Raw genomic sequence first — 14,806 nt, forward strand, 5'->3', positions numbered from 1 at the left:
TATCACTAGGTCCTTCATCTTCTGCGCCATTGTTGGTCTCACAAGCATGGATTGGGCGATTGTTGCTCTTCAGAAGCTGGCTCATCATGTTCTTCAACTCGGTTATCTCCTTGTTGTCTGTTTCGGCTTGCTTCATCGATCGATCGTATTCAGGACAATCATTCCTATTGGCTTGAGCCAAATTTTCGATGAGGGCTCTTCCTTGGGCTATCGTCTTTTGTCCAAAATCTCCATTGCTAGCTGTATCAAGTGAAATTTTGTATTTTGGTTGCAAACCTCGGTAAAATGTGCTCAGCAGGCTTGATCCATGAAATCCATGGTGAGGGCAATCACGTTCATACTCCTTAAAACGTTCCCAGGATTCATAGAAAGATTCAGTTGGCCCTTGTTGAAAGTTTGAGATCTTTGTTCTCAACTGATTCGACCTTGACTTAGTATAGAAGTGGTTCAAGAAAGCAGTTTTACATTCTTCCCAATTAGTGATCGATCCTGCATGCAAAGATTTCAACCAACGGTGAGCTTTGTCTGCTAATGTAAAAGAGAACAACTTACATTTTAAATAGTCTGGTGGAACTTGGTTTGTTCTCATCATGCTGCAGATTTCTTCAAAGAGCTCGATATGGTCCATTGGGTGTTCAGAAGGAACTCCATGGAATTGGTTTTGCTTCACCAATGAGATGATTTGAGGCGTGACTTCAAACTCATTCCGGTTCGGAAATGGAACTTGAATTGCAGATCGGTTCTGAAAGTTTTGAGTAGGTGCATCAAAATCAGCTATGCGATGGTTTCGGGCTTGTCTTCAGTGTTGATTTGCTGGCTGTACAGGGCGGTTAACGCGCCCATTAGGCTGCATTCCTTGGTGGTCACCATCGGCTGCATTGATGGGTGCATCAAGGTCTTCACGTTCTTCTCTCTCGCGGTTCTGGTGGTTTCTTGGAGGAACCTCATCCTCCTCTTCATCTTGTCGAGCATGATCACCTCCTCTGTGATCATTCTCTTCATTTTCTCCATGTTCGGACCCGTCTTGGTCCATATTTAAAGTTCGATTAATATGATCTCCAGGCTGGTCGTCGTTGGCCATTTCTGAAGTCTTCGAAGTTCTCTTTTGTGTCTGTCTATCTCGTCTAGAATTGGAATGTTTTCTATAGGTCTGCGCTTGGTATTCATGCAATTCAGAGAAAAACAAAAGAAGGGAAAGATAATTCAGCAAAACTGTTAAGAAAGAACTAGAGATCAGGTGTCTAGAACAGAAGTTAAAACAAGAAAAATAACAAAAGGCAGCGAAACAAATCCCCGGCAACGGCGCCAAAAACTTGATGTCGTGTCAACTGCGTGAGGGAACAAGTTTTACCCTTAACAAAACAAATGAAAGCCGCAAGTGCACAGCTAACCAGTTGTAGTATTTAGGGATCGAATCCACAGAGATTTGTGTGCCTGGAATTCTTCTACGGTTTTTAACTTTATGTCTAGACTGGATTGGTTTTAACGGGTGGTTGTTTATCACGAATTAAACTAAAACAAAAGAAAGCAAATAAATCTATCCTAGAAAGCAAGTAGAAACAAGCAAGTAAAAATGCAGATCTAAATAAGCAAGTAAAAATTGATTGGTTTGTATACTATGACTAAAAACGCTGAGCTTTTGGGAACTCTAAGGGATCATAATCGTTTTGACACTAGGGTAGATAGATTGGGATTGACGGATATCGATATATAGGGTTCTAGAGCTAGAGTACGGCGGTATGACTACGTCACTGTCGTGATCATAACCAACTGTTTCTCGCAATCCTGACCAGTAGGTTTCCATTCTGGCCCTGGAAGGGAGAGAACGCAAGAGCTGCACAAGACTCGTCAATACTCACGATCTCGCCGCAGGTAGGTTTCCACTCCTACGGAAAAATCGCCTGTTTCATTCTAGGGCTGATACTTAATGAAAACTTTCGCAACACTAACTATCTAGATCAGATACTAGGTGATCAATCAAGCATACATGCAATAAGAACAAGAATAAACAGAGAACAGGTCGAAATCCCAGATCTATAAACCTAGATGTCTTAATCGATTATGAGAGCCCCTTTCGGGAACCCTAAGCCCAACTCGGGATCTACTCAGACATGGTTGAGGTCGACATCATCATTGGTTTTAATAAAAGTAATGAAAAAAGTAAAGAAAAGAGATGAAGAAAGCTTCTCTATTGAAGAACTCGGACTTGAACAATCTTCTACAAAAATCGCATAAAAACGGCTAAAGGAAAAGGGTTTCTGTAAAGTATGAAGGGTTCTCTCTAAAAACGACCTAAATGACAAGTATTTATAGTCTTCAATACTCCATGGTTCCGGAATTGAGGCTGAGAATGAATTTGGGCTTCAAACCAAGTGCATTTGAAAGCTGGTTGATTCTTCTATAAGTTGTCCAATTTTGAGGGTGATCAGATGGTGAGAAGGTCTTCGTCTCTCCATGAGAATTCTGACGGTCTGCATTTATCCAAAAGAGTCTTTTTGTTCCAATTTGTGCCTCTTTATCCCAAATTACCTGAAAAGTCTTTTAAAATCCGGAAACATAGAAATCCTTTGAAAACCTTTGAAAATGGAGTAAAAACACCTGTAAAAGATATTAAAGTGATCCATAAAAATGGTCAAAATCCGGTGTTATCATGATCCAATCGTTGGATTGTGTCCAATCCAACTGCATTAGAGAGATTGTTGTCTCCTCTATCTGTTGTCAAATTTGAGCTTGATCAAACGGGGAGAAAGTCTTCATCGGATGTGAAACTTCTGACGGTCTGAAATTGGTCAAAAGTAGATTTTTTCCAATTTGTATTGTTTTTGCCTAAGTAACCTGAAAAGAGTCTTGAAATTAAAAATATAAGAAAACCATGATAAAATTACTTGAAACTAGTTAAAACATTTGAAATAGCATAAGAAAACACTAATGAAAATGGGTACAAATACGGTGTTATTAACGTGTGACTAGATCCCATATATGATTTTTTATCATGAGACTCCATCTCGTCTCCCATTGCAGCAAACCATTTCTCAGCTTCAACACTTGATACAACTTCATCGTAAATACATGGCTCAAACATATCAACCTCTTCTGCAACCTGCAATGCATATCCGACCATATCCTCAAAGTCATGTCTCACAGGTGTTCCAACGCCAATTCTCTTCGGTTAATCCTTTGAAATATTATATTTTGTAACTCCAGATGGTTGCGTTTCTGATTCTGTAGGTCCCAAATGAAAATTTTCTGTTTGTTCCTCTTGGCCCTCTTTATATTGATGCAAATCACCCTTGTCATGATCGTCGTGCAACTCCACTTGTTTGTCGAAGCTCCCATTATCTATGACAGTTGTAGGCTCTGCTGAGCACCTGAGCATAGAACTTTCATCAAAGACTATGTTCCTGCTTGTAGTAACTATATTTTCTGATGGAGACTATATCTTGTATCCCGTAACTCTATCTCCATAGCCCACGAAAACTCCCTTCCTTTCTCTTGGTTCTAGTTTACCTTTACCCACATAATATTAAACTGTGCAACCAAAAACTTTCAGATTTGAGTAATCATCACATGTACATGAACACATCTAAGCAGGTCTATTGAACTTGATAATTGTATGTGGTGCATGATTTATCAAGTAGCAAGCTGTACTTACACCTTCAGCCCATAACCTTTTTTCGAAACAAGCATTAGAGAGCATGCACCTCGCTTTCTCTAGCAACATCTGGTTCATCTGTTCAGCTACACCATTCTATTGGGATGTATCTCTGACTGTGTGATGACGTGCAACACTTTTATTTCTACACAACTGATTGAACTAAAATGAACAGAAGTCCAAACCATTATTAGTTTGCAATCTCTTGATCTTCTTTCCTGTTTGATTTTCAACTAGAGCTTTCCACTCCTTGAAGTTCTTAAAAGCTTTACTTTTATGCTTCAGTATGAATACCCAAGTCTTTCTTGAGTAGTTATCAGTCATAGAGAAAAAAAATAAGTGAACCTCCCAAAGATTCCACCCGAGATGGATCCCAACAATCTGAGTGAATGTAGTCCTACATACATTTTGTTCTAAATAGCCTTAGGACATTTGTTGAGATGATGCTTTCCAAAACTGCAGTGTTCAAAAAACTATAGAACCTAAACCTCATGACCACAAAGAAGATCTTCCTTATACAGAATTTGTATACCTCTTTCACCAATATGACCAAGCCTCATATGCCATAGCTTTGTCATATCTTCCTTACAAACCTCAGAAGCTGCAACATTGGCCAAACCTGTGACTGTGGAATCTTACAAAAATACAAAGTACCATGTATGACACCTTTCAGAATCACATCAGAACCCATTTTACACTTTCAAAACTACATCACCACCTAAATACTTGAACCTTGTACTGTGTAAAAAACCTTAGAGATATCATTTTTTTTGTCATAGATGGAACATGTCTAACATTGGTTAAGGTGCAGAATCTACCATCATGTGTGCTGATCTTGATCGAACCAATTCTAACAACCTTTTAAAACCACTCTCTCATAGGGAAAATATAGTAAGAAGCTCCAATGTCTAAAACCCACACATCTAAGGAATGTGTCTGTTCATCTGCAGCCAGTGCAATGTCTACTTCGGACTCTCTTTCATCCTCTGCTACGGTAACATCAACAGACTGCTTCTTCTTCTTAGGACATTCTGTTTTCCAGTGCCTTTTTTCTTTACAGTAATTGTAGATATCATTTGGTTTTGGACCTTTCGAAAAGAATCGTTTTGCATTCTTCTGTTTGTTATTTCCACAACTCACAAACAGTCCAGAAGATTGATTATCTGCACACGTACTAGATGCCTGATGTCGCAGCTCTCTACTATGAAGTGAAGATCGAACATCTTCCAAAGTTACAGTATCTTAACCGATTATAAACATTTGCACAAAGTTTTCGTATGAAAGTGGTAGGGATACCAATAGAAGTAGAGCAGCATCTTCATCCTCCACCTTAACATTATATTAGTAGCTCTTGTAATAATGTGTTTAGCTGATCTAAGTGATCTCTGAATTGCGTACCCTCTTGCATTCTTAACTCGAGAAGACATTTTTTGAGAAACAACTTGTTTGTTAGAGACTTTGCCATATACAATGTCTCCAACTTCCCTCATAAACAAGCAGCAGTAGTTTCATTTGAAATCTCGACGATGATGTCATCTGCAAGACAAAGAAAAATTGATGCTTGTGCCTTATCTTCCAGACTCGCCATCTCAGCAGTGTCACCCTTGTTATTTTTAATTAATGGTGCCCAAAAGTCTTGTCGCTTCAACTACGCTTGCATCTTGATTTGCCAGAGACTAAAATTGTTTCTTCCTGTGAACTTGTCGATCATCATGTTTATTTCAGACATCTTCTCACCAGACATGGATATTTCCAGAACCTGGAGCTCTGATAACAGTTTGTCGTAAAAGATACGAAAAGATTAAACTATGAATGTAAAGCAAAGACAGAGAATTAATGTTGTTCACCAACGATGTGTTGGCTACATCCACGGAAAAAAGGAGACTGATTTATTAATGGAAGCTGAAAGTTCAGAATACATCAAAATTAGGTGTAATAAGGTTATTTATAGCTAACACCAAGTTTAACTCTAATGATATTTTGTTTTATTCGCTTAGGCCCACATAATAACCTTAAGCTAGTAGCTTCAGCTTATAGAGGAGTTATCCTAACCGACAAACTATGTAGCATACAATCTGCAAACAGCTTTAGGATTCCTCGAAAAGTTAAGGATTAGTAATCCGTTTTAGGGGCGGACGCACGTGCCCCTTAGTCTTTAAAAAAATACTTAAGGTAAATTGTATTTAATGCTTTTAATTTTTATAATACTAAATTTTGTTAGATCTACCTTGTTTTCTTTAGGCTTCGATTAGTTACAGTTAATGGGCCGATCATGTCATTTGCTTTAATATCGTTTTCTTGCTATTTGGGCTGCTACTATAGTATAACAAAACTTTTGCTTCATTTAAATATAATGCATAAATCTTTCAAAAAAAAAAGTATCTGATACTTAACAAAAAATGTGAGAGAATAAAAGTTCTATAAATAATAAAATAACTAAAATTGTATGCACTTATCAAAACTTGGTTTAAAATTTGATAATTATTTTTAGGTTACATGTTACTTTTTAAAATAATTTATTATTTTGAACCAAAAATAATAATAATTTATTATTTTTAACCAATAAATAATAAGTTATATGCAGTTTTTAAAGAATTGTGCCATTTGTTTTAATAAGAAAAAACTGCGTGAAAAAAATTACAAATGAAATAGTGATAAAAAAAAGTTCTAAATATGGAACCTCGTAGGATAACTTTGTAGGTTTTGTTTAATTTAAGATATTTTGTAAAAATTATTTTTGTTATTTTATAGTTTTATGTCCCCGATTAAAAGAAGATTAAAAGAAGTTCTAGATCCACCACTGGCTCACACTCTTTTGAATCTGCATCTTTTGCAGTCTGCCGTGTAGCTCGCACCTTTTGCAGATTACACCTTCTACAATGTGCACCTTCTGCAGTCTGCTTCGCACTTTCTGATGCTTGCATCTTCTACAACTTATACCTTCTGCAACTTGTATTTTCTGCATGTTGCACCTGAAGCTTGCACCTTTTGTAGCTTTTACCTTCTGCATGTTGCACTTGCACATTTCATAGTCTCACATCCAAGGCATATTAACAATGTGGTAAGAGGAGTCCTTTGTTATCACATTGTTAAGTGTTGTTTTGTTTATGACAGTCATACTAATTCTTCATTATGGCTAATGAAAACAGGTTGTATGTTATTAGATGTAAAAAAAATTATTAACAGAAGAATAAGTTAATGAGAACGTATAAGCTAAGCACACTTCTGTTTCTTTGTTTTCTGTTGTTTATTGCCAATGTGTGAAGTTTTGGTCGTTCTGCTTTCTTAGTTATTTTTGTAACTACTGTGGCAAATCTTATAATTGGTATAAGTTTATAGTTGGTTTATTGTTAAATACGAATCTCAACTAGGTTATATGAATAACAAAAGATGATTGGAAATCATTTAGCAAACCGGACGAGTTATAGGTCGTCAGAAAATATGAGACACCTTAATCTTGTAATTTAAACCTAACTTGATTTACACTCATTTAACGGCTTATAAAAAGAATAACGAACTCAATAAATATTTATTTATTGTCTAAATCCTTTATTAAAAATAAATAACCAGGAACTTGAAATGTCTTAACCATAAACCAAATTTCAAATACTTGAAGAAAAATAATTAAAGAATATAATTAAAAATCCTTATAAGAAATAATTCAATAGAAATTCCCCATGGTTCCCATAAGCAACACCACATCCACCGCCACAAGTACTACTCTTCGGTCTAACCTGAAAAAGAGAGAGAGTGAGTATTCGGAAAAAAAACTCAGTGAGAACGATCCTACCTACCCACTTGATCTATACGAAGAATTAAACATAACCACATATATATCTACTTAACCTAAGATTAAAAAAACAACAATCATAATCTTTCACAAGTACACAGAAACCTAGCACACAAATTCCCACTCACGAGAACGTCACATTGTTTAAATCGGGTGACTCGTCAGCCACAAATCTCACAGTCCTGTCAGCCCATGTACTATACATACTACCTATGTGTATGGTCCAGCCATGGTCCCACTTCGTGAAACGTCCTTCGTGAAGACCAGCAAACAATCCGTCTATAGGTCGGGATCAATCATGCACTCTTACGCGCCTAGACTAACAACAATTAACAATACATACAACAATTGTCAAAGAATCATTCATGTTCGTTTTAATTACCAATCAATCTTTAATTCTAGGTTCAGCACACACATATAAAACTATGTCTAGGACAACCTATAGATTCACAAGTCCCGCCTCACCTTTGCCATTGGATGATGAATAATGAATATGGTTCACCTTTAGACAGATTTGACATCCAACAGAAAAACGATCATAACTTACAACTCAGACTGGGCATCGGAAGATTGATATGGAAAGCTGGATTAAGGATCTTCACGATGGTATGTAGATCGCCTTCTGAAGCTTCCTATATCGCCGAGAAAACGCTTCGCAAGTCGGCTACTCGTGGATCAAACCTTTGTAAATATGGCTCAGGAAAACGCTCATAAATTTTAGAAGACAATTCTAAATAATGATCCGTTTTCAGCTATAGATAGATATGAGGGTCTAGAATCACTTTACCAAGTTTCGTGCTGATCTGATCTGATTTGACCACTCGGTTATCTCTCACGCCAGAACATGTCGGATCAACCTTCTAGGTTGCTGCAATAGCTTCATCTTTGAGGTGTTTTCATGGTGGCTGCTCAAATGTGACTCCAGCAGAGCTTCGCTGCATTGATCGCTCTGTTCCTTCTCTGCCACAAACTCATTTTATATAGGATAAAAGAGAGGCTTCCTAGGTTTAAGGGTTTCCAAGCAAATATCCTTTTTTGCCCTTAATGAGATTTTTGGAATGTCACAAAATGAATACAAAAAAATATAAAATATTAAAAATTAAGAAAAGAGAGTTTGTATGTAGTTCTTTTAGGTTTTGTGGGAAAAACTACGGATCCCTTTGCCGAAGAGATAAGGATAACTCTTTTTGTGAACAGATATGTAGAACTTACATTTTCATTGGGTTTTTTTTCCTTCTGTTTCAGACTTTCAGGAGTTAGCGCCGACTTAGCCAAATTGAACTTAATGGGCCTTGGTGGTCTGTTCACGAGCCAAGGTAGAATGAGATTGGTCGGTCGATTCCTGTTCGGCCAACCTAAACGATTTTAATTGTGCAAAACCGAACCAATGAAGATCGATGTGGCAGGCTAAACCGGGCTAAACTCGGTTTGCAAAGGTTTAAACTTCCAACATCAAGTGACCCCAAAAATCCATGTAATTTGTGACTAGGCTTTGCATTTGGGCTTGCTCTTTAGCTCGGATAGGTGTATATGAGGCCGTCTAAAGAAATTTGAGAAAAATACCGTTTTAGTCTCTTAAGTCCAACAAAACTCAAATAACTTCCGCAGATGAAACTAAATTCTGAAAAGGAGACTCTTCTAAGATCTTCCAATGTCCATCTAAACTAAAAGCACACAAAACCTCTCTCGTTCTTTGCTCCTTTGTAGACTTATCAGCTTCGTTTATGACACTTTCCTTATCATGTTGATGATCTTCAGACCCTGACGAGATCTAGTTTCATCATCCTTCTTTCTAAGTTTATGATCTAACTTTACACGCAATTATTTGCAGATCAAGTAATCTGAGAGAGCTATGAAACTTGTGTTAAGGTTTGACATTTGGGCTTGATCTTAAATTCTAGTAGGTACACCACGTTATCAAGGAATCAAAAGGGTTCGTCCGAAAAAGAAAAAAAAGAAGAATTTCATGTCTCTAAAATGTCAACAAAACTTCTGCAGATGACAAAAAATTGTGAAAAACAAAAGAGAGACTCTTCTAAACTAAAACCTCACAAGGCCTGTTTCGTCGTTAGCTATTTGTTGCCGATAGCTTATTTCTCAGAGACACTTTTATGACATTTCTAGACTTACCAGCAACTTTTATGACAATTCTCTTATGATCTTGACAAGATATAGTTTCAGCGTCCTTGCTCTGTTTTTGCTCTGCTCTCAACAACCCACCATCATTAATCTTAGAATCTACACCGTCTTTAGCCGGAATGAGAAAGTTCTGTCCATAAAGATCAAGCGTCTGGTTACAAATTTCCCACAATTGGCGTTTTGTGACATCGAACTCTCGCCACCAAACTTTGTCCCCATCACACGGTAGCTTCACCTTAGCAAAGGACGAGCCGAGATATATAGCAGCCGCTGCGATCTGGCTCGGCCTAAATTGCAAGCAAAGAGATATCCTTAAACCGTCGTTAAGAAAATTCAACGCAGCCTGAGAAAGTATATCAGCATCCCTCTCGACCTTAACCGATCTCTTAATCCAATCCATAACCGGTTGATAAGGGTGTTCGATTTCGAGATCAAACCCTAACGTAGAGAGCACAAGCTTCTCGCCGGTTAACACAGTCTCCTTCAATCTCTCGTACACTTCTCTCGACGGTTCCTTGTCGTTTAAGACTCTGTAGGCCACGGCGATTACATCACCCACCTGTCTCGGAGACCCTTCGACTTTTCCGGCGATAAACATACATATGATGCTGATTGTTTTCGGGTCGTTCTTCGCTAGTGATTGGCGAGTGAAGAACTGTTGACATAAGATGATCGATGTCGCTATAGATATCTGAGGATTGTTTAGTCTCTGGCCAAGCTCTTGGAGGAATGTTGAGTAAGACCAACGTTGGAAAGTCTCTTGCTTTAAGTCGATACCGTCGAGTCTCGAAGGAGAGTTTTTTTCAATCTCCTCTTTTGTATAGTACCAGCACGTCTTTACCATTGTTAAACCTCTTTTTCTCTAATAATCAAACCCAAAATTTTCCCAATAGATTTGCATCAGAAAAGGAAAAAGGTTTTGATTTTCTTTTTGGCCGTGAATTTGAAGAATGTACAAAAAAGCTGGAAAGATGAATTTAATAACTGATTGATGTTAACGAGAATGAAGGAGGATTTAAACAACCACTAACCCTAGCAGATTTTTTTTATCTACAACGAGCTAAAGATAAGCCAACCATATTTAATAGTTTTGAATTTTATTTTCTTTCCTTTGCAATTTTCCATCTCGAATTTTTGTTAGACTTTCCTTTTTTTTAGATTGTATAGAATTAGATAAAAAAAGTGGAAATTTTGACTATATATTTACGGAACTAAACCTTTAAACTTTTTTACCATACCTAAAAATTTGACTAATTTTAATGAAATATTATAAATATTTAAATAAATTAGCTAATGGATCCGTGCCATATGCAGAATACAAACACTTAATAAATAAGACACTAAAATAATTTTATAGAATATATTTTTATATTTGTTTTAAATTTTATTATTAATTACTAAACTAATTTTTTGGATTTATCATTGAAAAAAAAACCTAAAATCGATATTCATTCATAGATAATATGTGCAATAGATTTATTAATGCAGACTTCCATCATAATTAAATTTGAATCAAAGTTGATTATCGTTGTTTAAAACATATATCAATATTTTTTAGATCAGAATTCTTGATTAATTATTTTAATAAAAAAAACTAATCCATATTTCCATCCCCAACTACTCCATATACAATTGCAAAAGAGATTTATATGTGTGTCTCATGTATATATGAATCAAACAATGAATTAATATGTTTACAGTTCTAAAACTTGTATTTTTAAGCAAGCATAGACTTAAAATCAAACACAAATTATAGTTCCACTATAAAATAAAAGAAATAGTTTAGTTTTCATATGTATGTTTAGACATGTTCATTTCAAGAATTATAGATATCAAATAAAATGGACAGGAATATGCATGTAATTCAGGTATTAAAAATATTACCTAGTTATATGGGGTTATTTTAAAAACCAAAACTAAAATCTGTCATTGAGAGAATATTGGTCTTAGTCCTAGTATCTCACATTCTCTAATACCATCTCCAACCCTACAATATTTCCCACTCTATATGCTATTATAGAGTAAAATCTTCTCTAAGTGAACAGTGTCACATCAAATATAGAATGACACCTATGTGGAACTTTTTATTATATGTTATTTTTTAGTTTTTAAACAAAAACTTTGTTATTTTTCTATACAAAAAGTAATCAAACTGATTGTTTATATTATGAAAATTTTAAAAGACAATTGTAAAATATATTAAATAGGAAATACAATGAAAAACTAATTTAAAATTCAAATTACAATGACAAACTATTTCTGAAAAAAGTATATTAATAAGATGATAAAACTTAAATCTAATATTTTTTATTGTAATTGTTGATTATTTGTTTCCTTTGCAATTTTCTTTGCAATATAAACTAGTTTTAAAATTCAAAATACAACGACAAACTATTTGTGAAAAAAGTATACTAATGATGATGATAAAACTTAAATCTAATATTTTTTATTTTGTAGTCTCTTGCTTTAGGTCGATACCGTCGAGCCTCGAAGGAGAGTTTTCTGCAATCTCCTCTTTTGTATAGTACCAGCACGTCTTTACCATTGTTAAAACTTTTTTTCTCTAATAATCAAACCCAAAAATTTCCCTATAGATTTCCATCCAGAAAAGGGAAAAAGTTTTGATTTTTTTTTTTGGCTGTGAATTTGAAAAATTCTATTTACTCATAAAAGTTGAAGCTAAATGCCTTTAAAAGTGTCCACATAAAATTAAAAAAAAAACTATTCTATTAGTCCATATAAATATTTAAATTAAGAAAATTTCCAAAAATTAATATTATTTAAAAATATATATATATATATATAATAAGGAAATTATGTATAAAATTTTTTTATTACCAACAAAAAAATAAAATAATATTAAATTAAAAACATTTCTTAAACAAAATACCAATTTACTTAGATATAAAATAATATACAATACAATCAATTAAGGAAGGAAAGTAAATTTTAACATTGTTTTTTCGTTTTTTCTTATAAAATTGATATAAAAATAATAAAAATTAAAGATGATGAAAAAAAATATTTTATTTCATTTGAGAAGAAACAAATACTAATTTTTTCGTATCAATACTATTTTTATTAAATATTAATTGATTATTTTGTTATAGTTTTTAGTTATTTTTTTTAGTATACTAACCTACAAACATTAAAAGAATTTAAAAATATCTATACGAGTTAAAATTATAAAAAAAAAATACTATAACATAAAAATAACACATATATTTATATGTGGAGATAATTGGTAGTTTAAACATAATTTAAAGGTGACAATAAGTTTGTGTAATCTATTTTAATATATACCAAGAATAAATTTGATAGTTTATAAAGGGGTTACTATTAAGTATAATTTGTACTCATTAAAACAGTAAAATAATAAGAAATTTTTTTCTTTTTTGGTTGTCAATAAAAAAATCATTTAGAAGTTATCACACACAATATATTACTCGACAAAAATTTGATAAAAAAACTTATTTTCTTGATGTACAGTATTTTATCTTCGTGTTAATACTAATTAAATACTATTTATAAATTTGTTACATTTTAGGTTGGTTTTAGTATACAAAATGATAACCGTTCGATAAAATAAAAGGCACATAAATAGATTCAAACAAAATTGTTGAAACCTCAAAGTCTATATAAATTCTAAGATTAAAACTGAACTATTTTTGATAAATTTTATTACAACAAATTAAGATTAAAATAAATATAACTGCTTAAATATGATTTTTATTAATATGATAGCATTAAACAAACTACTCACGCGTAGTGTGGATGCAAAATCTAAAGTAGAAAAAAGTTGGAAAGATTAAATTTATAACTGATTGATGGTAACGAGAATGACGGATGATTTAAACAATGAAATATTATAAATTTTAGTGAAATATTATAAATATTTAAATAAACTAGCTAACGAATCCGTACCACATGCAAAATATAAACACTTAATAAATAAGACACTAAAATAAAAATAAGAATATTTTCATAGAATGTATTTTTATATTTGTTTAAATTTTATTATTGATTACGAAACTAATTCTTTTTTTAATTTATCGGTGAAAAATAAAATCGATATTCATTCATAGATAATATATGCGATCTATTTATTAACGCAATCTTCCACCATAATCAAATTTAAATAAAGGTCGATTATCATTGTTTAAAAAATCCATCAATAATTTTTTATGTCTAAATTTTTGATTAATTTATTTTAATGAAAAACATAATCCATAATTTCATCCCCAACTACTCCATATACAATTGCAAATGAAATATATCTGCCCTGTGTCTCGTGTGTATATGAATCATGAATAACTACTTTTACAGTTTTAGAATTTGTATAGTTAAGCAAACATGAATTTAATATCAAACACAAATTGTAATTGCACTATAAAACAAAATAAATAGTTTACTTTTCATGTATATATATATATATATATATATATATTTAGGAATGTTCATTTCAAGAATTATGGATATCTGAGTAAAATGGACAGGAACATGCATGTAGTTCAGGTATAAAAAATGTTATCCACTTATATGGGGTTTTTAAAAAAAACCAAAACGAAAAGCTGTTCTTAAGAAAATACTGGTCTCAGTCGTAGAACCCCACATTCTCTAAGGTTTTCCTTAATTTTAAATTTTGTTCTATAATCACTCTAACCCAATAACATAATTAGTAAACTAAGTTAGTAACTATCAACTGGGTGCTGTTATACAATTCGCTTTTTGGATCAATATTCTTAAGAAGCATAATTAGAGAACCAAGTTTTAAAACCATTTTGGTTAGGAAAACCAAAAATTTTGATCCTATTCAAGAACTGCTCCGTGTAAATCATGTCATCTGTATAACTTGTATCAAAAATCTTGATACTATCGTCTAGTCTCAACTCATACCCGTCCTGAATTTCTCGTACAATTCCCAATCCCACTCAAATATTTTCATGGGCGGCACTAATCAGTTAATACAAATTGATACGGAAGGATAACAGAAGGAGCAAGAATAAGAATAAGATAGAATACCTGAATTACCTGTTTGAGAATTAAAACTTAAAAAATAATAATAATATACCTAAGATTATCCAAAATTATTCATATTTCCAAAATTATTCATATTTTCAAAATCTTCGTTTTGTTATTCAAATTACCTCTTCTGTTTTTATATCGGAACTACTTTAGGTAATATTTTTTAATTCGTGGATAACCTGTTTCCGCTCTTCCTTGTG

At 33.4% G+C, this 14,806-nt stretch overlaps 1 protein-coding gene and 1 non-coding gene across 2 annotated transcripts; one reads left to right on the top strand and one right to left on the bottom strand.

Annotated features, from left to right (window-relative positions):
• Positions 1–311: 311 nt before the first annotated feature.
• On the top strand, positions 312–417 carry LOC112086157. Its single transcript, XR_002899335.1, has one exon. It is a non-coding gene; the product is annotated as a small nucleolar RNA R71 (small nucleolar RNA).
• A 9,093-nt stretch (positions 418–9,510) lies between these two features.
• On the bottom strand, positions 9,511–10,425 carry LOC18015387 (putative cyclin-T1-1). The gene has a single exon (XM_024154887.1). The coding sequence runs from the start codon at positions 10,423–10,425 to the stop codon at positions 9,511–9,513; it is 915 nt and encodes a 304-aa protein (XP_024010655.1).
• Between the last annotated feature and the right edge of the window lie 4,381 nt (positions 10,426–14,806).

The sequence above is a fragment of the Eutrema salsugineum genome, unplaced genomic scaffold (assembly GCF_000478725.1).
Source record: "Eutrema salsugineum unplaced genomic scaffold, Eutsalg1_0 scaffold_23, whole genome shotgun sequence".
NCBI classification, from domain to species: Eukaryota; Viridiplantae; Streptophyta; class Magnoliopsida; order Brassicales; family Brassicaceae; genus Eutrema; species Eutrema salsugineum.

What these genes read in the sequence shown, in the direction of transcription:
- LOC18015387 (XM_024154887.1), bottom strand. Translation starts at nt 10,425, where the DNA reads ATGGTAAAGACGTGCTGGTACTATACAAAAGAGGAGATTGAAAAAAAC.